The sequence below is a fragment of the Nerophis lumbriciformis genome, linkage group LG06 (genome assembly GCF_033978685.3).
Source record: "Nerophis lumbriciformis linkage group LG06, RoL_Nlum_v2.1, whole genome shotgun sequence".
Lineage (NCBI taxonomy): Eukaryota > Metazoa > Chordata > Actinopteri > Syngnathiformes > Syngnathidae > Nerophis > Nerophis lumbriciformis.
The window spans coordinates 12,568,881-12,587,250 of record NC_084553.2 but is presented as its reverse complement, the minus strand read 5'-3'; the positions used below and the strand labels follow the sequence as shown (position 1 = coordinate 12,587,250).

The window sequence follows — 18,370 nt, the reverse complement described above, 5'->3', positions numbered from 1 at the left end:
ATATGCGCCACACTGTGAACCCACAGCAAACAAGAATGACAAACACATTTCGGGGGAACATATGCACGGTAACACAACATAAACACAACAGAACAAATACCCAGAACCCCTTGCAGCACTAACTCTTCCGGGACGTTACAATATACACCCCCGCTATATCCCAAATTCCAAGCTGCTGTTTTGAGGCATGATAAAAAAAATAATGCACTTTGTGACTTCAATAATAAATATGGCAGTGCCATGTTGGCATTTGTTTCCATAACTTGAGTTGATTTATTTTGGAAAACCTTGTTACATTGTTTAATGCATCCAGCGGGGCATCACAACAAAATTAGGAATAAAAATGTGTTAATTCCACGACTGTATATATCGGTATCGGTTGATATCGGAATCGGTAATTAAGAGTTGAACAATATCGGAATATCGGCAAAAAAGCCATTATCGGACATCTATAGTCAAAAGCATTTGAGAAGTTGGAAAATTTTGAAAGAACGTGCCAGACTTTCTAGAAGTGGGTTTTCTCTCCAGTGCTGGTATTGCTAGTGCATTACAAGCTCAATTTGTAGAATAAATTGGTATACTTTAATTGTAGTCTCCTCGCTTTATTCAGACAGTAAGTAGAACAAAATACCTGTTAGGCCTTTGCCCTTTAAAAGGGAAAGTCCAAATACCTACTAATTCCCTGTGTAAACTAAATTACCTTTAGCGTCATACCCTGCTGTGTGAATGTAGCTTGTGATGTGCGTGTGCACAGGTGACAAGGCTCTGGATGGCTACAGCAAGAAGAAGTACATCTGCAAGCTGCTCTTCATCTTTCTTCTGGGTCACGATATCGACTTTGGACACATGGAGGCCGTCAACCTGCTCAGTTCCAACAAATACACAGAGAAGCAAATTGTAAGTCGATGTGTCTGAAAATGTTACATGTGCATCATCGGGAACATTAACATTGATTAAATCAGTGTTTCTCAAACAGCGTAGTGGGTTGGTACCTCCTGTGGGTCGTGGTGAGCCACAAGTGAGATTTTTAAGTTCATCATTAGTGTTTCATTTTAATGTAATTGTATTTTTATACAGCACTATGTCACAACAGATTTGATTTAAGGATACTTTCAGTGTTTCCTATACATATTTTTTTTGTGGTGGCCACCACAAATAGACTTGACACTGCCTGTTACGCCCTTGCTCATAATTACATTATAATGGGCCTATCTGTGAATGCAGCCTGTTTCAACTCCGCACAGTAGATTGCATCATAACTGCTTTTTCAACACACCTTATACACTTTATTAAAAACTATTCAAACAAGCTCCAGGTCAAGTCCTCTTGTTATGTGCACACCCAATATTTTAAAATGTGTCCCCCACATTGTTGTGTATTTTTTGTTACTTTTTCTGAAGTCAAATATTGTTTTCATTGTGTTAAGACTAGGGATGTATACCGTGTACTGTACCCATATTTTTGGTACCTGTTCATAATTTGGTCGGTTCAGGAGGATTGTTAAGACTCTGGACAAATGATACGGCTATTGGTATTTTTTTGTTATCCAGCTGACCGTCGTAATTATGACACTCCGTTCCATTCACTTCAGGTGCCGCTGCGACACATAAAAAAAAAAAAGACATGGGTGGATTCCGTCTGCAGTAAAACTTATCTAAAAGGAGCAGCAAACAATAGGTTGTAGTACAGTAGGGCTGGACCAGGGGTCAACAACCCGTGGCTCTAGAGCTGCATGCGGCTCTTTAGCGCCGCCCTAGTGGCTCCCTGGACTTCTTTCAGAGATGTGTAAAAATGGAAAAAGATGAAGAAAAACATTTTTTTTTTGTTTTAATATATTTTCTGTAGGAGAACAAACATGACACAAACCTTTGGCCATTCTGAGCCAGTAATTTCCAGAAGTTATCTCATCCTATGAGAAGCCTCCATTTTACAGGCATGTGATTTTTCCGTCTAAAGTCGGAATTCCGTCTTTTTTTAATCTCGGGGAAAAAAATAATAATTATCTCCCGTTTTTCCGGTTTTTTTTCCGACCCTAAATCAAGATTCGAGACGTAGTTTATATTACGCCGTAGTTGATTGGTCGATATGTTCCTTGTGACCAATCAGGACATCTGTTATGAATGATGACGTTAATAACGTCATCATTCATAATGGTTATTACCGCCATTTTCCATATATAAACGATGTCGGTTCTCAAGAGAAAGGACGCTTTACGAGTAAAAGAAATTGATAAACATGTCAAAAATAAGTTTTGATGGGACTGGATGGAAAGGGAAATCACTGATACTGTTGGGAAGTGGGAAGAAGGAAGTTACGACTTTGTTCGGTGATTTTATTCGGAAAATCGATCGTCCAGGAAAGGTTTTGTGCACGTGGTGTCATGATAATATTGACTATGGATCACGAGGTTTCAAGGCTTTGGAAGTACATGCGAAACGCCAAAAACATATGAAACAACTTGAAGCAAGGTATGTTCTATTAATGATGTTTTCATGTCTTTAAACACTAAAATATTTTCTTCAAATGGTGCTGTCTTTGTTAATTTTAGCATGTTAAATTGGTGAAAAACCAGGAGTTTCGGGGGGCGTCGCCATCCTTGTCACCCCCCTTGCCCCCCCTGGACCTGGCTGGGGGCCTTCGTCCCCCAGACCCCCGGAATTTTTTTCAGTCTTTTTCATTGTGGTCAAATCACATGCCTGATTTTACTAATGATTTCCAATGTTGCAAAAATGTGTAGAATAAAAATTAAAATACAACATTTCTGTTTTACGTGAGCCTTTGATAGTAGGCTAAAATAGCTAATATAGACACTTACATCATGTGTTGCCTTCATTATAACACTTATAAAAGACTTTTAATTTTTTGCGGCTCCAGACAGATTTGTATTTTGTATTTTCGGTACAATATGACTCTTTCAACATTTTGGGTTGCCGACCCCTGGGCTGGACGATACGGCTGAAAACTGTATCACGATACATGTGTTTTATATCTGTTGATAGTGATAAATATTTATATTTTTATGAGAAAAATATATTAAATATAAACATTTGTATTTAAAATGTAACCTTCCTCTGATTATAATCCCCTCAGCTATCAAGGTAGTAAGGAAAGGAAATGTCAACGCAAAGCATGGAGAAAAATCAATGTTAAAAAAAAAAAAAAAGTAAAATCACTTTAAACATTTAACAATAACTTCTTAAAATCAATGTGCAAAAATAAGAAATATGTAAAAAATGTTTAATAAAGTGTAAGAAAATAGTGTGAAAATGTAAACATAGAGAAACCTGAGCGGAGCTATTTTAAGTTACGACTGGTGAGTGCAGCTAAGGTGGTGTGGTGTCATTTACAGACCACATTGGTCTGACTGTGGTCCATTTAAAAATAAACCAAAAAAACCGCCATACTATCGAAATGACTACCTGTTTTATCCACAATTTTTTCGTTCTCTGCAGCACTCCTTTTTACTTTCACAATCAACCGCGAGGCAACAAGATGGCGCAACCAAACTTGTTAGTTGTTGCTGTTACCTGTTCGGCTGTTAGCGTGTCACTCGCACTGATCAGTGATCACTTCCAGTGTTGCTCGGTTACCAGAAAGCGAGTGCCTTTGTTCAACCAACCAACCTTGCCTCGCAACTTCCACTTTCTGATAAAGTTGAGGAATGCTCATCAAAAAAATTGAACTTTTTATTGAACGCGTTTTATATTGGTATCGATTATATACTGTAGTTATTGATATTGTTTTATCGCCCAGCCATAGGTTGAAGTTCATTGACCAAAATAAACAGTCATATTATTTCATGGAATGTTTTACTGTGTTTGCTTCAGGGTTACTTGTTCATCTCAGTGCTGGTGAACTCAAACAGCGACCTCATCCGTCTCATCAACAACGCCATCAAGAACGACCTTGGCAGCCGCAACCCGACCTTCATGAACCTCGCATTGCATTGCATCGCCAACGTGGGCAGCCGAGAAATGGCAGAGGCCTTTGCTTCCGAAATCCCCCGCATCCTAGTAGCAGGGTGTGTGTGTGTGTGTGCGCTGAGTGCACAAACACAACTGCATCATACTTGTACACACTTTGTACATGCTGTTCTAACAAATGTTTTGGTCTGGAGCAGGGACACCATGGACAGCGTGAAGCAGAGCGCAGCGCTCTGTCTCCTCCGTCTGAACAAGACGTCACCTGACCTGGTGCCTATGGGCGAATGGACGGCGCGAGTGGTCCATCTGCTCAACGACCAGCACCTGGTACGACTCTCAACTCCCACCTCGTCGTCATCAACATCCTCTCTGTGCAATTTGACAAGGACGTGTGTCTGTTTTAAGGGCGTCGTCACGGCAGCAACCAGCCTCATCACCACGCTGGCTCACAAGAGTCCGGATGACTTCAAAACCTCCGTGGCACTGGCGGTGGCCCGACTGAGCAGGGTGGGGTTCACTAAGCGGTTGAGTACTTTTCATCGACCCCAAATGTGGTTTTAACATCTCATCTTTTCCTGTGCAGATTGTGACGTCAGCGTCCATCGACCTTCAAGACTACACGTACTACTTTGTTGCAGCACCTTGGCTCTCTGTTAAACTACTGCGACTACTGCAGTGCTACCCTCCACCTGGTATTTCAGTCTTCCTATATAACATTTATGCTACAGTTCAACATGCACAGTGAAGGGATAGGTACACAATCCGGTACTATTTTGGGTGCCACCGATCCTACCGGGCACCGTTTCGCGTAAAATCCAAAGGTGCCTTGTTTCGGTACCTGGCTTGCACGTGATGCAACACTTTGGCACTTTGGTACTGAGGGCGGACTCAGCCCAAACTACCTCTCGTTAATGTTGCAATTTTCAATACCAACAAAGTAATTTTCCCCAGAAAACGCTCCAACGTAAGTAAACTAAGGCTCCACCTTTCCAAAAATGTGTTATCTTCATGCTAAAATACAAACCCCGTTTCCATATGAGTTGGGAAATTGTGTTGGATGTAAATATAAACGGAATACAATGATTTGCAAATCCTTTTCAACCCATATTCAGTTGAATGCACTACAAAGACAAGATATTTGATGTTCAAACTCATAAACTTTATTTTTTTTTTGCAAATAATAATTAACTTAGAATTTCATGGCTGCAACACGTGCCAAAGTAGTTGGGAAAGGGCATGTTCACCACTGTGTTACATCACCTTTTCTTTTAACAACACTCAATAAACGATTAGGAACTGAGGAAACTAATTGTTGAAGCTTTGAAAGTGGAATTATTTCCCATTCTTGTTTTATGTAGAGCTTCAGTCGTTCAACAGTCCGGGGTCTCCGCTGTCGTATTTTACGCTTCATAATGCGCCACACATTTTTGATGGGAGACAGGTCTGGACTGCAGTCGGACCAGGAAAGTACCCGCGCTCTTTTTTTACGAAGCCACGCTGTTGTAACACGTGCTGAATGTGGCTTGGCATTGTCTTGCTGAAATAAGCAGGGGCGTCCATGAAAAAGACGGCGCTTATATGGCAGCATATGTTGTTCCAAAACCTGTATGTACAGTACCTTTCAGCATAATGGTGCCTTCACAGATCTGTAAGTTACCCATGCCTTGGGCACTAATGCACCCCCATACCATCACAGATGCTGGCTTTTGAACTTTGCGTCGATAACAGTCTGGATGGTTCGCTTCACCTTTGTCCGGATGACAGGATATCAAATATTTCCAAAAACAATTTGAAATGTGGACTCGTCAGACCACAGAACACTTTTCCACTTTGCATGAGTCCATCTTAGATGATCTCGGGCCCAGAGAAGCCGGCGGCGTTTCTGGATGTTGTTGACAAATGGCTTTCGCTTTGCATAGTAGAGCTTCAACTTGCACTTACAGATGTAGTGACGAACTGTATTTAGTGACAGTGGTTTTTTGAAGTGTTCCTGAGCCCATGTGGTGATATCATTTAGAGATTGATGTCTGTTTTTGATACAGTGCCATCTGAGGGATCGAAGGTCACGGTCATTCAATGTTGTTTACGTGGAGTGATTTCTCCAGATTCTCTGAACCTTTTGATTATATTATGGACTGTAGATGTTGAAATCCCTAAATTTCTTGCAATTGCACTTTGAGAAACGTTGTTCTTAAACTGTTTGACTATTTGCTCATGCAGTTGTGGACAAAGGGGTGTACCTCGCCCCATCCTTTCTTGTGAAAGACTGAGCATTTTTTGGGAAGCTGTTTTTATACCCAATCATGGCACCCACCTGTTCCCAAATAGCCTGCACACCTGTGGGATGTTCCAAATAAGTGTTTGATGAGCATTCCTCAACTTTATCAGTATTTATTGCCACCTTTCCCAACTTCTTTGTCACGTGTTGCTAGCATCAAATTCTAAAGATAATGATTATTTGCAAAAAAAAACCATTTTATATCAATTTGAACATTAAATATGTTGTCTTTGTAGCATATTCAACTGAATATGGGTTGAAATTGATTAGCAAATCATTGTATTCCGTTTATATTTACATCTAACGCAATTTCCCAACTCATGGAAACAGGGTTTGTACATTGGCGTTGCCATTGACATGCATAAGCAATTTTTTTAATGCCGATTTCAACACTCCAAATTTGTGAATGAAAACTACAACTAAGATACATGTTGCAATCAAACAGCTGGTGTTTACTTACAGTACTAACACTTTTTAGGGCGCAACAAAAAAACACCATAAACTATACACTACTGTGCAAGTGTCAAACTCAAAGCCCACCAGATGTGGCCTGCCATGTCATTTTATATGACCCGCAAAAGCCTGGAAATAATACACGTCACTAAAATACTTTATATTTTGTTACAAAATAGAAAATGGATGGAAACAGTTCGTTGTGTTTTCCATTTTGACAGAAAAATTTACATAGAATAGGACACTTTTATTCATCCAATAACAGGGAAATTAAGTGGTTGCAGTGCAGATTTTTGCATACAATAAGAAAAGTAAAACTTAAATAATACATATTATGCACTAAATGATTTCATCCTGTATATATAATTAATAAAATCTTAATACCCATTTTATACACTGAGCGAAAGTTTTTCACACCAAGAAAAAAAGCAGTTTACAGTAATATCATTTAAACTTTAATATTATCTAATAATGCAATAATTTTTTTTTTTCAAATGAAAATAAATACTTAATTGTCTGTATTATGATTTCAAAGCAAATTATCCACCAAATTGTACACTGTAAAAATTTAAATAGATTTTATGGTTAAAAAAAACGGCAGCTGAGTCGCCAGAATAAAAACAAAAAATGCGGTACTGTTTTTCCACTGTACACTGTGCAACCAACCATATGTTTTACGGTAAAAAAAACCTGGCAGCTCAGTTGCCAGAATTTTGCCGTTAAAAACATTGGTATTGTTTCTCTACTTACACTAATAGCTGCAAAAACTGTGTAAATTTTACAGTAATAATCAAGCAACTGAGCTGCGAGGTATTTTTAGTGTCCGTAAAAAAACCCATTTAATGCATAGGCTATTAAGGAACAATATCATGAGGAAAATCTTTATACATTTATATTCATATATTATTCACTGTTACATGTGGCCCTCTGAAGGCAGCTAAAACTGTGATGTGGCCCTCAATGAAAGCGAGTTTGATACCCCTACCAGGGTTTCCCCAAAATTGCCAAAATATCTGTGGCGTTGGGGTGTGGATTATGAGCGTCATCACATGATTTGCTGTGATGCATATATCCTTTTAAAAAGGCAAAAAATGTGAATATACATTTAAAACAAATATGTTAAGATAGTAGTAATATATATATTTTTCTTACATATCGTTTTTGTTCTATTTTGAAATTGTTGCTGCTTATTGTCCTATGAGGTTTTTTTTTGTGATTTCTCCAATCCTTTTAGTCACTCTTTCTGTAATAACGACTTGCAATAAATCTAGCATTTATTTTAGTTTTTTTCGGAGACTGTACTTAGAAACCCTTTACTTCTGTCGCTCAATGCGAAAAGTGACTCGAGCTGCAGAGAGCCTGATGTCACACTTGCTTCACGCTGCGTTTCTCTCATTAAAAGCCGCCAGTTCTCTCATTAAAAGCCGCCGGTTCTCTCATTAAAAGCCGCCAGTGTCATCTGAATTTGTGAAGATCGCTGTCCGCGGGTATATCTCGGATATATTGAAGTACGTCCACAGCGCGCACACGCTGCCTCCACTCCAGACAACCCCGTGCGTATAGCGCAGTGTTTTTCAACCACTGTGCCGCGGCACACTAGTGTGCCGTGAGATACTGTCTGGTGTGCCGTATGGAGATTATCTAGTTTCACCTATTTGGGTTAAAAATATTTTTTGCAAACAAGTAATTATAGTCTGCAAATGATGTGTTGTTCTTGAGTGTCGGTGCTGTCTAGAGTTCGGCAGAGAAACCGTTTAATACTCTTCCATATCAGTGGGTGGCAGCCGGTAGCTAATTGCTTTGTAGATGTCGGAAACAGCGGGAGGCAGTGTGCAGGTAAAAAGGTGTCTAATGCTTAAACCAAAAATAAACAAAAGGTGAGTGCCCCTAAGAAAAGTAATTGAAGCTCAGGGAAGACTATGCAGAACGAAACTAAAACTGAACTGGCTACAAAGTAAACAAAAACAGAATGCTGGACGACAGCAAATACTTACTGTGGAGCAACATGACAATCAACAATCTCCCCACAAAAAAGGATAAAAACAACTAAAATCTTCTTGATTGCTAAAACAAAGTAGATGTGGGAAATATTGCTCAAAGGAAAACATGAAACTGCTACAGGAAAATACCAAAAAAAAGAGAAAAAGCCATTAAAATAGGAGCGCAAGACAAGAAGTAAAACACTACACACAGGAAAACAGCAATAAACTCCAAATAAGTCAGGGGGTGATGTGACAGTACACCTACTTTGAGACAGGAGCTGTATTGATGCATACTTGGTTATGGTTTAAATTCATATCCAACAATTGCGACAACGACTTTTTACTGTCAACTGAGTTTCGTTTTTTAATGATGTCTGCTGGTAGCGTGCTTCCGGATTTTTTCAATGCAAAAAATGTGCCTTGGCTCAAAAAAGGTTGAAAAACACTGGTATAGCGTACGTCATCACACCTTTCGGTTTCAAGAGCACTGTTTTGCTGATTCAAGTACGTCTTTTTCTGGCCAAATTTTCAGTGCATCACTAGTCAATAGTGCGCAAATAACTATAGACTGTATAGCCATTCATACTGTATCTACCTGCTGGTGGTAATGTGTATGTTTGTGTGTTATGATGGTCATTTTCCCACGGTCTGTGGACACACAGTGTCGACGAAGAATGAAGTGTTTTGTGTCTAGGAGTGAAGCACGGAGGCACACGCTTGTGCACGCAGGAAATACTTGTTGGAATTGGGCCCGTTGTTAGCATAAAATTGGCAATAAAAGATAAAAAACAGTGTTAGTATTTGTTTTGTTTTGGACGCTACAAAACGTTATATTTATTTTTATTTTATTAGATGTGGCGGCTAATACGTAGTCGTGGCGCACCGCCCCAATCAAATACATTAAGGGGAAACCCTGCGTGCTCTACTGCTATCTAACGTCTTGGACGTGCAACTGTAACTTAGTGTCGTACCTGTAAATGAGACTCAGAAATGTCACAATGAAACACGATATAACAACTGGACAGCAGTTCTCATAATCTCTCAGTTCTCAGCTCTTTTTTTAAATGTTGCAATAAAATAATAGATTTTATTATCTTAGCAAGCACAGAAGTGTCGAAAATTGGTACCGTTGAGTACCGATATTGATTCCCAGATCCCGGGAGTTGGTACCGTATTGGTTCAAATGTGAATGGCACCCATCCCTAGTTAGATGTGATGTCATAGAACTGAGACCACAGGACCGTTTGACTGTCAAAAGGCAGTAAGTAACTAGGTTGCTTTTGTCCGATACAGAGGACGCTGCGCTGCGAAGTCGTCTGACAGAATGCCTGGAGACCATATTGAACAAAGCCCAGGAGCCCCCCAAGTCCAAAAAGGTCCAACACTCCAATGCAAAGAACGCTGTCCTGTTTGAAGCCATTTCACTCATCATCCACCACGACAGGTGGGTAGCGCTCCCAGTTGAGAGTATGGCAAGTCCTATTTGGTGGTCCCCCTGCAAACACTTGTGTCCTGTGCGTCCCCCAGTGAGCCCACCCTGTTGGTACGAGCGTGCAACCAGCTGGGCCAGTTCCTGCAGCACAGGGAGACCAACTTGCGATATCTGGCCTTGGAGAGCATGTGCACGCTGGCCAGCTCTGAGTTTTCCCACGAGGCCGTGAAGACGCACATGGAAACTGTGATTAATGCTTTAAAGGTGACTGACGCATCTGCTTTAACGTGCATGGCTTAGTGGACCTGGGACATACCGACAAGACAATCTTCTTCCCGTGGGTTTTTGTTAGACGGAGCGGGACGTGAGCGTTCGCCAGCGGGCGGTGGACCTTCTCTACGCCATGTGCGACCGCAGCAACGCTAAGCAGATTGTGGCCGAGATGCTGAGCTACCTGGAGACTGCCGACTACTCCATCAGAGAGGAAATAGTGCGTCATTCATACAGCCGCCTTTGAGCGCCCGGTCCCTCCCATTTACTCAATTTCCTGGCTATTTTCCCTACAGGTGCTGAAGGTGGCCATCCTGGCAGAGAAGTACGCCGTGGACTACACTTGGTACGTAGACACCATCCTCAACCTCATCCGCATGGCAGGAGACCACGTCAGCGAGGAGGTGTGGTACCGCGTCATCCAGATTGTCATAAACCACGACGACGTCCAAGGCTACGCTGCCAAGACCGTGTTTGAAGTGAGCTTGGAGTCATCCAGATCTGAAATTATTTCCTGAACTTTTGTCTAATGCTTCTGGAACTCTCTTAGGCTCTTCAAAGACCTGCCTGCCATGAGAACCTGGTCAAAGTGGGAGGTTACATCCTGGGAGAGTTTGGGAACCTGATTGCTGGTGACCCGCGATCCAGGTACAAACATTTACTTATTGTTGCTTTGAATATACATTTACTTTTCTAGAATGTCTCAGTATAGCGCAGACCTCTGTGCCTCTGACTTAAACCCCCCCCAAAAAAACAGCAGTCCGCTTACAACAGAGCTAATGGGAGCGCCTCTATTCTGCCCATACAATTCAATAATTAACAATTCAAAAAGCGCCAACAATACTCCTTTTACATTTCGTGATTTAAATATTAACCAATTCCTTGTGATATTATAATTATAAGCGCTAACGCAGACAAACTATTTATCGCTACCGTCTGCGCCTATGTCTACATCATCGAGTGGTCTGCTGCTTTCTATATTGGGTATATCCTTTCTTAACGGGGAAAGACGTGTATGTCTGCTGTTTTCATGTTAGCATTTCAGCTAGTGAGCTGGCACGTCTATCAGTTTATCAGTCACGTTTTTTTGGTAATTTGAATTTAATGGGGACCTATTAAGCAAAACCAACTTTTCCTATCTTTTGGTACTTGTTTGTTTATTTGGGATCTGCATACTGTCTTTTTGGGCTGATAAGGCGCACTTAAAATCCTTTCATTTTCTCTGAAATCGACAGCGCGCCTTATAACCGGTGCGCCTAATGCACGGATTAATTCTGGATGTATTTATCAATCTCGAAGCAATTTTAATTGTTTCATGGTGTAATGATAAGTTTGTTCAGTAGATGGCAGTCAAACATAAGACATAGGTGTGCACTGCAGGCTGACGCCTGTTCAATAAATGACGCCAGTAAGTACAGGTTAAACTTAAATGTTTAATTGAGGATATAGAACGTTTCACACGGCGCTCAAAAATCTGTCAAAATGTTTTAGTACGACTTTGGTAAGCTACAAAGCCGCACCGCTTGATGGATTGTAGCCGCATTACGGCTACTGTAGTCAAAAGTAGTGTGCATATGGATATTCTTATGTTGTGTGTGTGTATAAGGACCCCAAATGGCATCTATTAGAGAATATTATCTGGTGTGTTGTTTTCGACCTGTTATGCAAAACCAACTTTTCTTACCTGCTGGTTCCTTTCGGGACCTGCATAGGTCCCGAAAATGTGCGTGTGTCCGCCGTTGTTGTCCGCGCCATCGTCAATAAGCTCTTTCTTTTTCCTCTGTCCTCTTGTTGTGGGCCATTCATCCTCCACTGTTGCCATTTCTAATATAAAGTAGTGTACAGTTCTGTCTTATATCTGTCAGTAGACTCTAGGGATGTCCCGATCCGATATTTGGATCGGATCGGCCGCCGATATTTGCCAAAAAATGCGTATCGGCAAGGCATGGGAAAATGCCGATCCATATCCAGTTAAAAAAAAAAACTCCGGTCCGTGTTTTCCAACGCACCGATTTAAATAATACATTCCACTTTTCTGCTGCTCCCTAATTTCCGTTCCGTATTTTCCAGCACACCTTCAACACATCCACAGGTCTGTGGATTCTCACTCAGTTGCTTTTAGCTGCTGGCATTACACGACAGACTCTTCTCACTCTTTCCTGTCTCTGCTTTTCACAGACAGCAAGTGCACCTTCTTACACACGTCACATACTGTCACGTCATACGTCACATACGTATACGTCCTCTCCCAGCAGAGAGGTAGCAGCATGGCTAACGTTAGCTGTGATGCTAGCGCAGCCGTGCGAGCAACGCTCCCTCTTAAGGTGCGCGCCTGCGCAATTGTGCACTGCTCAAGCGTCCTCTGCGCACGGCAAATCTATGCCACGCACAAAATCAAATAAAAAAATAAGCGCATAACAATTTTCGACACATGGACACGACATAGAAAACAGTTTTCGTCATCATTGTTCAAATATTGTAAGGTCTGTCGAGACTCTTATCTCCATTCGGTGCCACACGCCCACACCATCAAAATGCAGAGGCAAACATTTCCAGATCAACACCGTATGAAAAAAATAGTGACTTTTTTTAGTTGTGATTTCCTTCTCTGCATGAAAGTTTAAAAGTAGCATATATTAATGCAGTATGAAGAAGAATGTTTTAATGTAGACACATAGAATCATCATACTGCTGTGATTATATGCATCAAGTGTTCATTCAAGGCTAAGGCAAAATATTGAGATATATATCGTGTATCGCAATATGGTCTTAAAGTATCGCAATATTAAAAAAAGGCCATATCGCCCAGCCCTAGTTTCAATGATGCCATTTCTGTTTTTCATGTATAATTTTGTCTATTTTGTGTTTATCCTTGAATAAACAGGTCAGTTTCTTGTTACCAACCATTGTGTATTATTCAAACTCCCCTAATTCAGCTGGCTAGTTGTTATCAAGAGTACTAAAACCCTTTTCAACATGATTCTGACAACTAAGTAGGCTAAATATCTTTAAACTTTAATACATGCTCGGATAGGCCAGTATCGGTCAGTATCGGTATCGGATCGGAAGTACAAAAACAACATCGGTATCGGATCGGATGTGCAAAAACCTGGATCGGGACATCCCTAGTAGACTCTCTATGGAAGCGCTAAAAATTACCGGTACAACAAAGATGACGTGGAGAAGATACTGTCGAAGTGGAGGCTAGTAAATAAGACCGCCGACAAGACGGTGATCCGGAAACGGCTTGGAGATAGTTTGTAAAATATAATCTATGCAACATTTTGACCAAAGAACCACCATTACATGTTATGAAGACCTCAAGGAAGTGTTTTACATTTATAAAACATATATCCATATACAGTAGAGATTTACCCCAAGAGCTTTGCCCTTAGTCCACCGTTGTCGTCCGTTTTTGTAGTCAATAAGTGCCTTCTTTTTGTCCATACTCTTGTTGTGGGGTATCTTCCGGTGTTGCCATTTCTAATACTAAGTAGGTATATTTCAAACTTGTGTATGTCAATAGACTGCAAATGGATGTTCTGAAAACTACAACGTGGCTGACAGGCAGCAGATGCAGTCGAAATTGAGGCATGCAAATCAGAAATCAACTTGAAGATGATCTGTTGAACATAATCTTTGCACAATTTTGACCAAAGCACCACCATTACATGTTATGTAGACTACAAGAAAGTGTTTTAAATGTAGAAAAAAAAAATCTAATTATGACCCTTTTAAAACGGTAATACTAACTGTCAGGAGTTTTACCGTGGTTATCATTATTACCGGCAATCTTTGCATCCCTACTTTGTACTGAACAGGAAGTCACTGTCTGCGTGTTTTAATGCTGAACAGGAAGTCACTGTCTGCGTGTTTTAATGCCGTGCAACTAAACCGTAGTTATGTTGCCGTTGCCGTTTCACGCTGATAAGTGCACTGCAATAACTGAAATCTAAGATAAAATATCTCAAATAAGGGTGATATTTGCTTATTTTCTGTCTGATAATATAATTCTTCTCACTAAGCAGATTTTATGTTAGAGTGTTTTACTTGTTTTAAGGGTGTTGGTCCTAAATGATCTCAGTAAGATATTACAGCTTGTTGCTGAGATTTTATGACCTATATTGAGTAAAACATGCTTGAAACTAGAATATCAACTGTTGCAAAGCTGTGTCATCAACACTCACACGTATAAAACTACTTTTTTAAAGTAATTATTTCTTATTTCAAGCATGTAAAAAAAAAAAATCATGACTTTGACACAATTGTGTCTCATAATTAAAACAGATGACAGCCAAATTGACTTTGCTGTTTTATTTTTAGTGAAACAATAGAACTTACGTACAGGTACTCATATAGTAGTACAGTTGTTATTAGTGAGAATATACTTATTTTAAGGTATTTTTGGGTTCATTGAGGTTAGCTAATTTTACTTGTTTTGGAAAGTCTTGACAAGCCAAATGTTCTTGTTTTATTGGCAGATAATTTTGCTTAGTTCAAATAAAATAGCCCTAATTTTTGTATTATTTTTTTTTCTTGTTTTTGAACACTGACTTTTTGCAGTGTGATTGCGTTAATACAACACATTTACACATAAAAGGAACCATGTTTTAATAGAAATTCAGGTTCCTATGCATATGAATTCCAATAACAATATTGTGTCATGTGGTCTTCTTCAGCCCCCTGGTCCAGTTCAACCTCCTCCACTCCAAGTTCCACCTGTGCTCGGTGCCCACGCGGGCTCTGCTGCTGTCCGCCTACATCAAGTTCATCAACCTGTTCCCAGAGGTGAAGACCACCATCCAGGACGTGCTGCGCTCAGACAGCCAGCTCCGCAACGCCGACGTGGAGCTCCAGCAGAGAGCCGTGGAGTACCTGAGGCTCAGCAGCATCGCCACCACCGACATCCTGGTCTGTCACGGGCGGGCCAGCGGTGCGGCCGCCAGCTTGCTCGCTTCACCGCTTCAACTGTGACTCTCCCTCTGCAGGCCACCATCTTGGAGGAGATGCCGCCTTTCCCGGAGAGAGAATCGTCCATCCTGGCCAAGCTGAAGAAGAAGAAGGGACCCGGGAACCTGCCCGACAACGACGACACCCGCCGCAACGTGAACGGCGGCACAGAGCACAGCGTCAGCGCCGATACCACCAGCACCGCCAACACGGTAACGCCACAATCACATGGTGACCACTCCTGTCTTAAAGGGGAACATTATCACAATTTCAGAAGGGTTAAAACCATTAAAAATCAGTTCCCAGTGGCTTATTTTATTTTTCGAAGTTTTTTTTCAAAATTTTACCCATGACGCAATATCCCTAAAAAAAGCTTCAAAGTGCCTGATTTTAACCATCGTTATATACACCCGTCCATTTTCCTGTGACGTCACACAGTGATGCCAATACAAACAAACATGGCGGATAGAACAGCAAGGTATAGCGACATTAGCTCGGATTCAGACTCGGATTTCAGCGGCTTAAGCGATTCAACAGATTACGCATGTATTGAAACGGATGGTTGTAGTGTGGAGGCAGGTAGCGAAAACGAAATTGAAGAAGAAACTGAAGCTATTGAGCCATATCGGTTTAAACTGTATTCAAGCGAAAATGACACGACAGCCAGCGACACGGGAGAAAGCGAGGACGAATTCGGCGATCGCCTTCTAACCAACGATTGGTATGTGTTTGTTTGGCATTAAAGGAAACTAACAACTATGAACTAGGTTTACAGCATATGAAATACATTTGGCAACAACATGCACTTTGAGAGTGCAGACAGCCCATTTCAGGCGCGCTAAGAACATATATTTTTCCACGATTTCAGCACTCAGGTTAACCATACCTAAATAGACACAAAATACTGCATTACACAAGACTAACCGAATGTACTCGAATGATTGAAAAAAATAAATGTTTTTAAGCTAAATTATTGGGAAACACAGTTTATGTATAATCATTTACGTAAAACCGCGAGTAATGAATAAAGTTTTCATCAATTAATATATTCTGTAGACCCTCATCCGCTCTCTTTTCCTGAAAGCTGATCTGTCCAGTTTTGGAGTTGTCAGCATCTGCTTTGAGTGTCGCAGGATATCCACACATTTTTGCCATCTCTGTCGTAGCATAGCTTTCGTCGGTAAAGTGTGCGGAACAAACGACTGACCATTTTGTCGGCTTTCCCCACACCCTCGTATTTTGAACAAATTTCGTCCAATTTCTTGCCACTTTCGCATCTTTGGGCCACTGGTGCAACTTGAATCAGTCCCTGTTCGTGTTGTTACACACTCCGACAACACACCGACGAAAGTGAGAAAATAGCGGATTGCTTCCCGATGTGACGTCACGTTGTGACGTCATCGCTCCGAGAGCGAATAATAGAAAGGCGTCTAATTCGCCAAAATTCCCCCATTTAGAGTTCAGAAATCAGTAAAAAAAATATATGGTCTTTTTTCTGCAACATCAAGGTATATATTGACGCTTACATAGGTCTGGTGATAATGTTCCCCTTTAAAAAAACACCAAGCAAATTCATGCTGTGTTCCCACCAAACACTTACTAGCACATTTCTCAGTATGTTGAAAGAAACCATTTCTCTCATAGGAATCCATCATTCCAGTATAAAACTGTTAAACCTTAATTGCCTAATGCAATGGCAATCTTTTTTTAAAGAAAGGCCCCCGTGTCATTTCCTCAGTGGGACTTTGTGTTTTTGCATGAGTTACTTTGGTGTGAACACATTAGTCACTCTCCATGAGTCACTTTCCTCTCGTCTACTTTCTGACTTTCACTTCCTCTTTGCTCCATTCCTCCTTTCCTCCCCCTTCAGTCTTCTCCTTCGATGACAACGGAGCTTCTCGCCAACAGACCCCGCCCTGCTCCCTCTTGTCCCATCATGCTCTCTGCTGGCACGATGGTATATGCATACTACATGCTATCAGCCACTTTATTAGGTACACAAGGGGTGTCCAAAGTGTGCCTCGTGGTCTATTCTACAAATAAAATCAAACACGGCCCACATTATAACATTATGACATCGACAAATAATATGGAGTATTTGCTTCATAGCTGGGTTGCTTGCATATGACGTCACGTCTGTTTTTTCTTCTTTGCAGCTTGATTCACACAATAGTCAAGCAGCTTGAGCATAGGGGGGGTGTATATTGTAGTGTCCCGGAAGAGTTAGTGCTGCAAGGGGTTTTGGGTATTTGTTCTGTTGTGTTTATGTTGTGTTACGGTGCGGATGTTCTCCCGAAATGTGTTTGTCATTCTTGTTTGGTGTGGGTTCACAGAGTGGCGCATATTTGTAACGGTGTTAAAGTTGTTTATACGGCCACCCTCAGTGTGACCTATATGGCTTTTGACCAAGTATGCTTTGCATTCACTCGTGTGTGTGTGAAAAGCCGTAGGTACTATGTGATTGGGCCGGCACGCAAAGACAGTGCCTTTAAGGTTTATTGGTGCTCTGTACTTCTCCCTACGTCCGTGTACCACTCCGTACAGCGGCGTTTTAAAAAATCATACATTTTACTTTTTGAAACCGATACCGATAATTTCCGATATTACATTTTAAAGCATTTATCGGCCGATAATATCGGCAGCCCTACTTCTGTTCTTTTGTGTTCCAGTCGTTCAAATAGAGAGATAGGAAAGAGCTTTCATAGAGTCCCGAAAGAAGTGGTTCTTAAAGGTATTAGTCAGGTAAAAAACTAAAGTGCGTCCAAGGATATGGCTCTTAAAAATATCACTTTATCTTGTGGAATGCAATCGGACCGTGCTCGTGTCTGCAGCCAAACTTTCAGTGACGCAATCGAGTTTATTGTCTTATTATATTAAGTAGTGTTTGAGCGCAGAACTAAACGTAAAGAAAGGACAAGAGATCGCATTAGTTTATGTCCTTTAGTGGTTGTTATGCCTAAAAAAAACTATGAAGACCTGGTCTGTATGTTGAGTCCCGGTAACAAATATTGTAATTGTTGGTCCAATCTCCCGTATTTTCGTAGTCGATTTTCATAACAGAAAGTAAAAGCTTAGTTGTTCA

The 18,370-nt window shown here is 40.9% G+C and overlaps 1 protein-coding gene across 2 annotated transcripts in view; it reads left to right on the top strand.

Moving 5' to 3' along the window:
- LOC133608469 (AP-2 complex subunit alpha-2-like) overlaps nucleotides 1–18,370 on the top strand; it is a 38,577-nt gene that overhangs the window by 6,752 nt on the left and 13,455 nt on the right. Inside the window, exons 3-15 of one of the 2 annotated variants that reach the window (XM_061963713.2) lie at nucleotides 755–897; nucleotides 3,828–4,021; nucleotides 4,121–4,250; nucleotides 4,329–4,430; nucleotides 4,507–4,615; nucleotides 9,930–10,080; nucleotides 10,164–10,332; nucleotides 10,421–10,558; nucleotides 10,635–10,817; nucleotides 10,889–10,986; nucleotides 15,018–15,249; nucleotides 15,327–15,500; nucleotides 17,159–17,245. In XM_061963713.2, the coding sequence (XP_061819697.1) occupies nucleotides 755–897; nucleotides 3,828–4,021; nucleotides 4,121–4,250; nucleotides 4,329–4,430; nucleotides 4,507–4,615; nucleotides 9,930–10,080; nucleotides 10,164–10,332; nucleotides 10,421–10,558; nucleotides 10,635–10,817; nucleotides 10,889–10,986; nucleotides 15,018–15,249; nucleotides 15,327–15,500; nucleotides 17,159–17,245 (1,910 nt within the window). The remainder of the gene's footprint in view (nucleotides 1–754; nucleotides 898–3,827; nucleotides 4,022–4,120; nucleotides 4,251–4,328; nucleotides 4,431–4,506; nucleotides 4,616–9,929; nucleotides 10,081–10,163; nucleotides 10,333–10,420; nucleotides 10,559–10,634; nucleotides 10,818–10,888; nucleotides 10,987–15,017; nucleotides 15,250–15,326; nucleotides 15,501–17,158; nucleotides 17,246–18,370) is intronic. The other variant, XM_061963714.2, reaches the window with a different exon arrangement.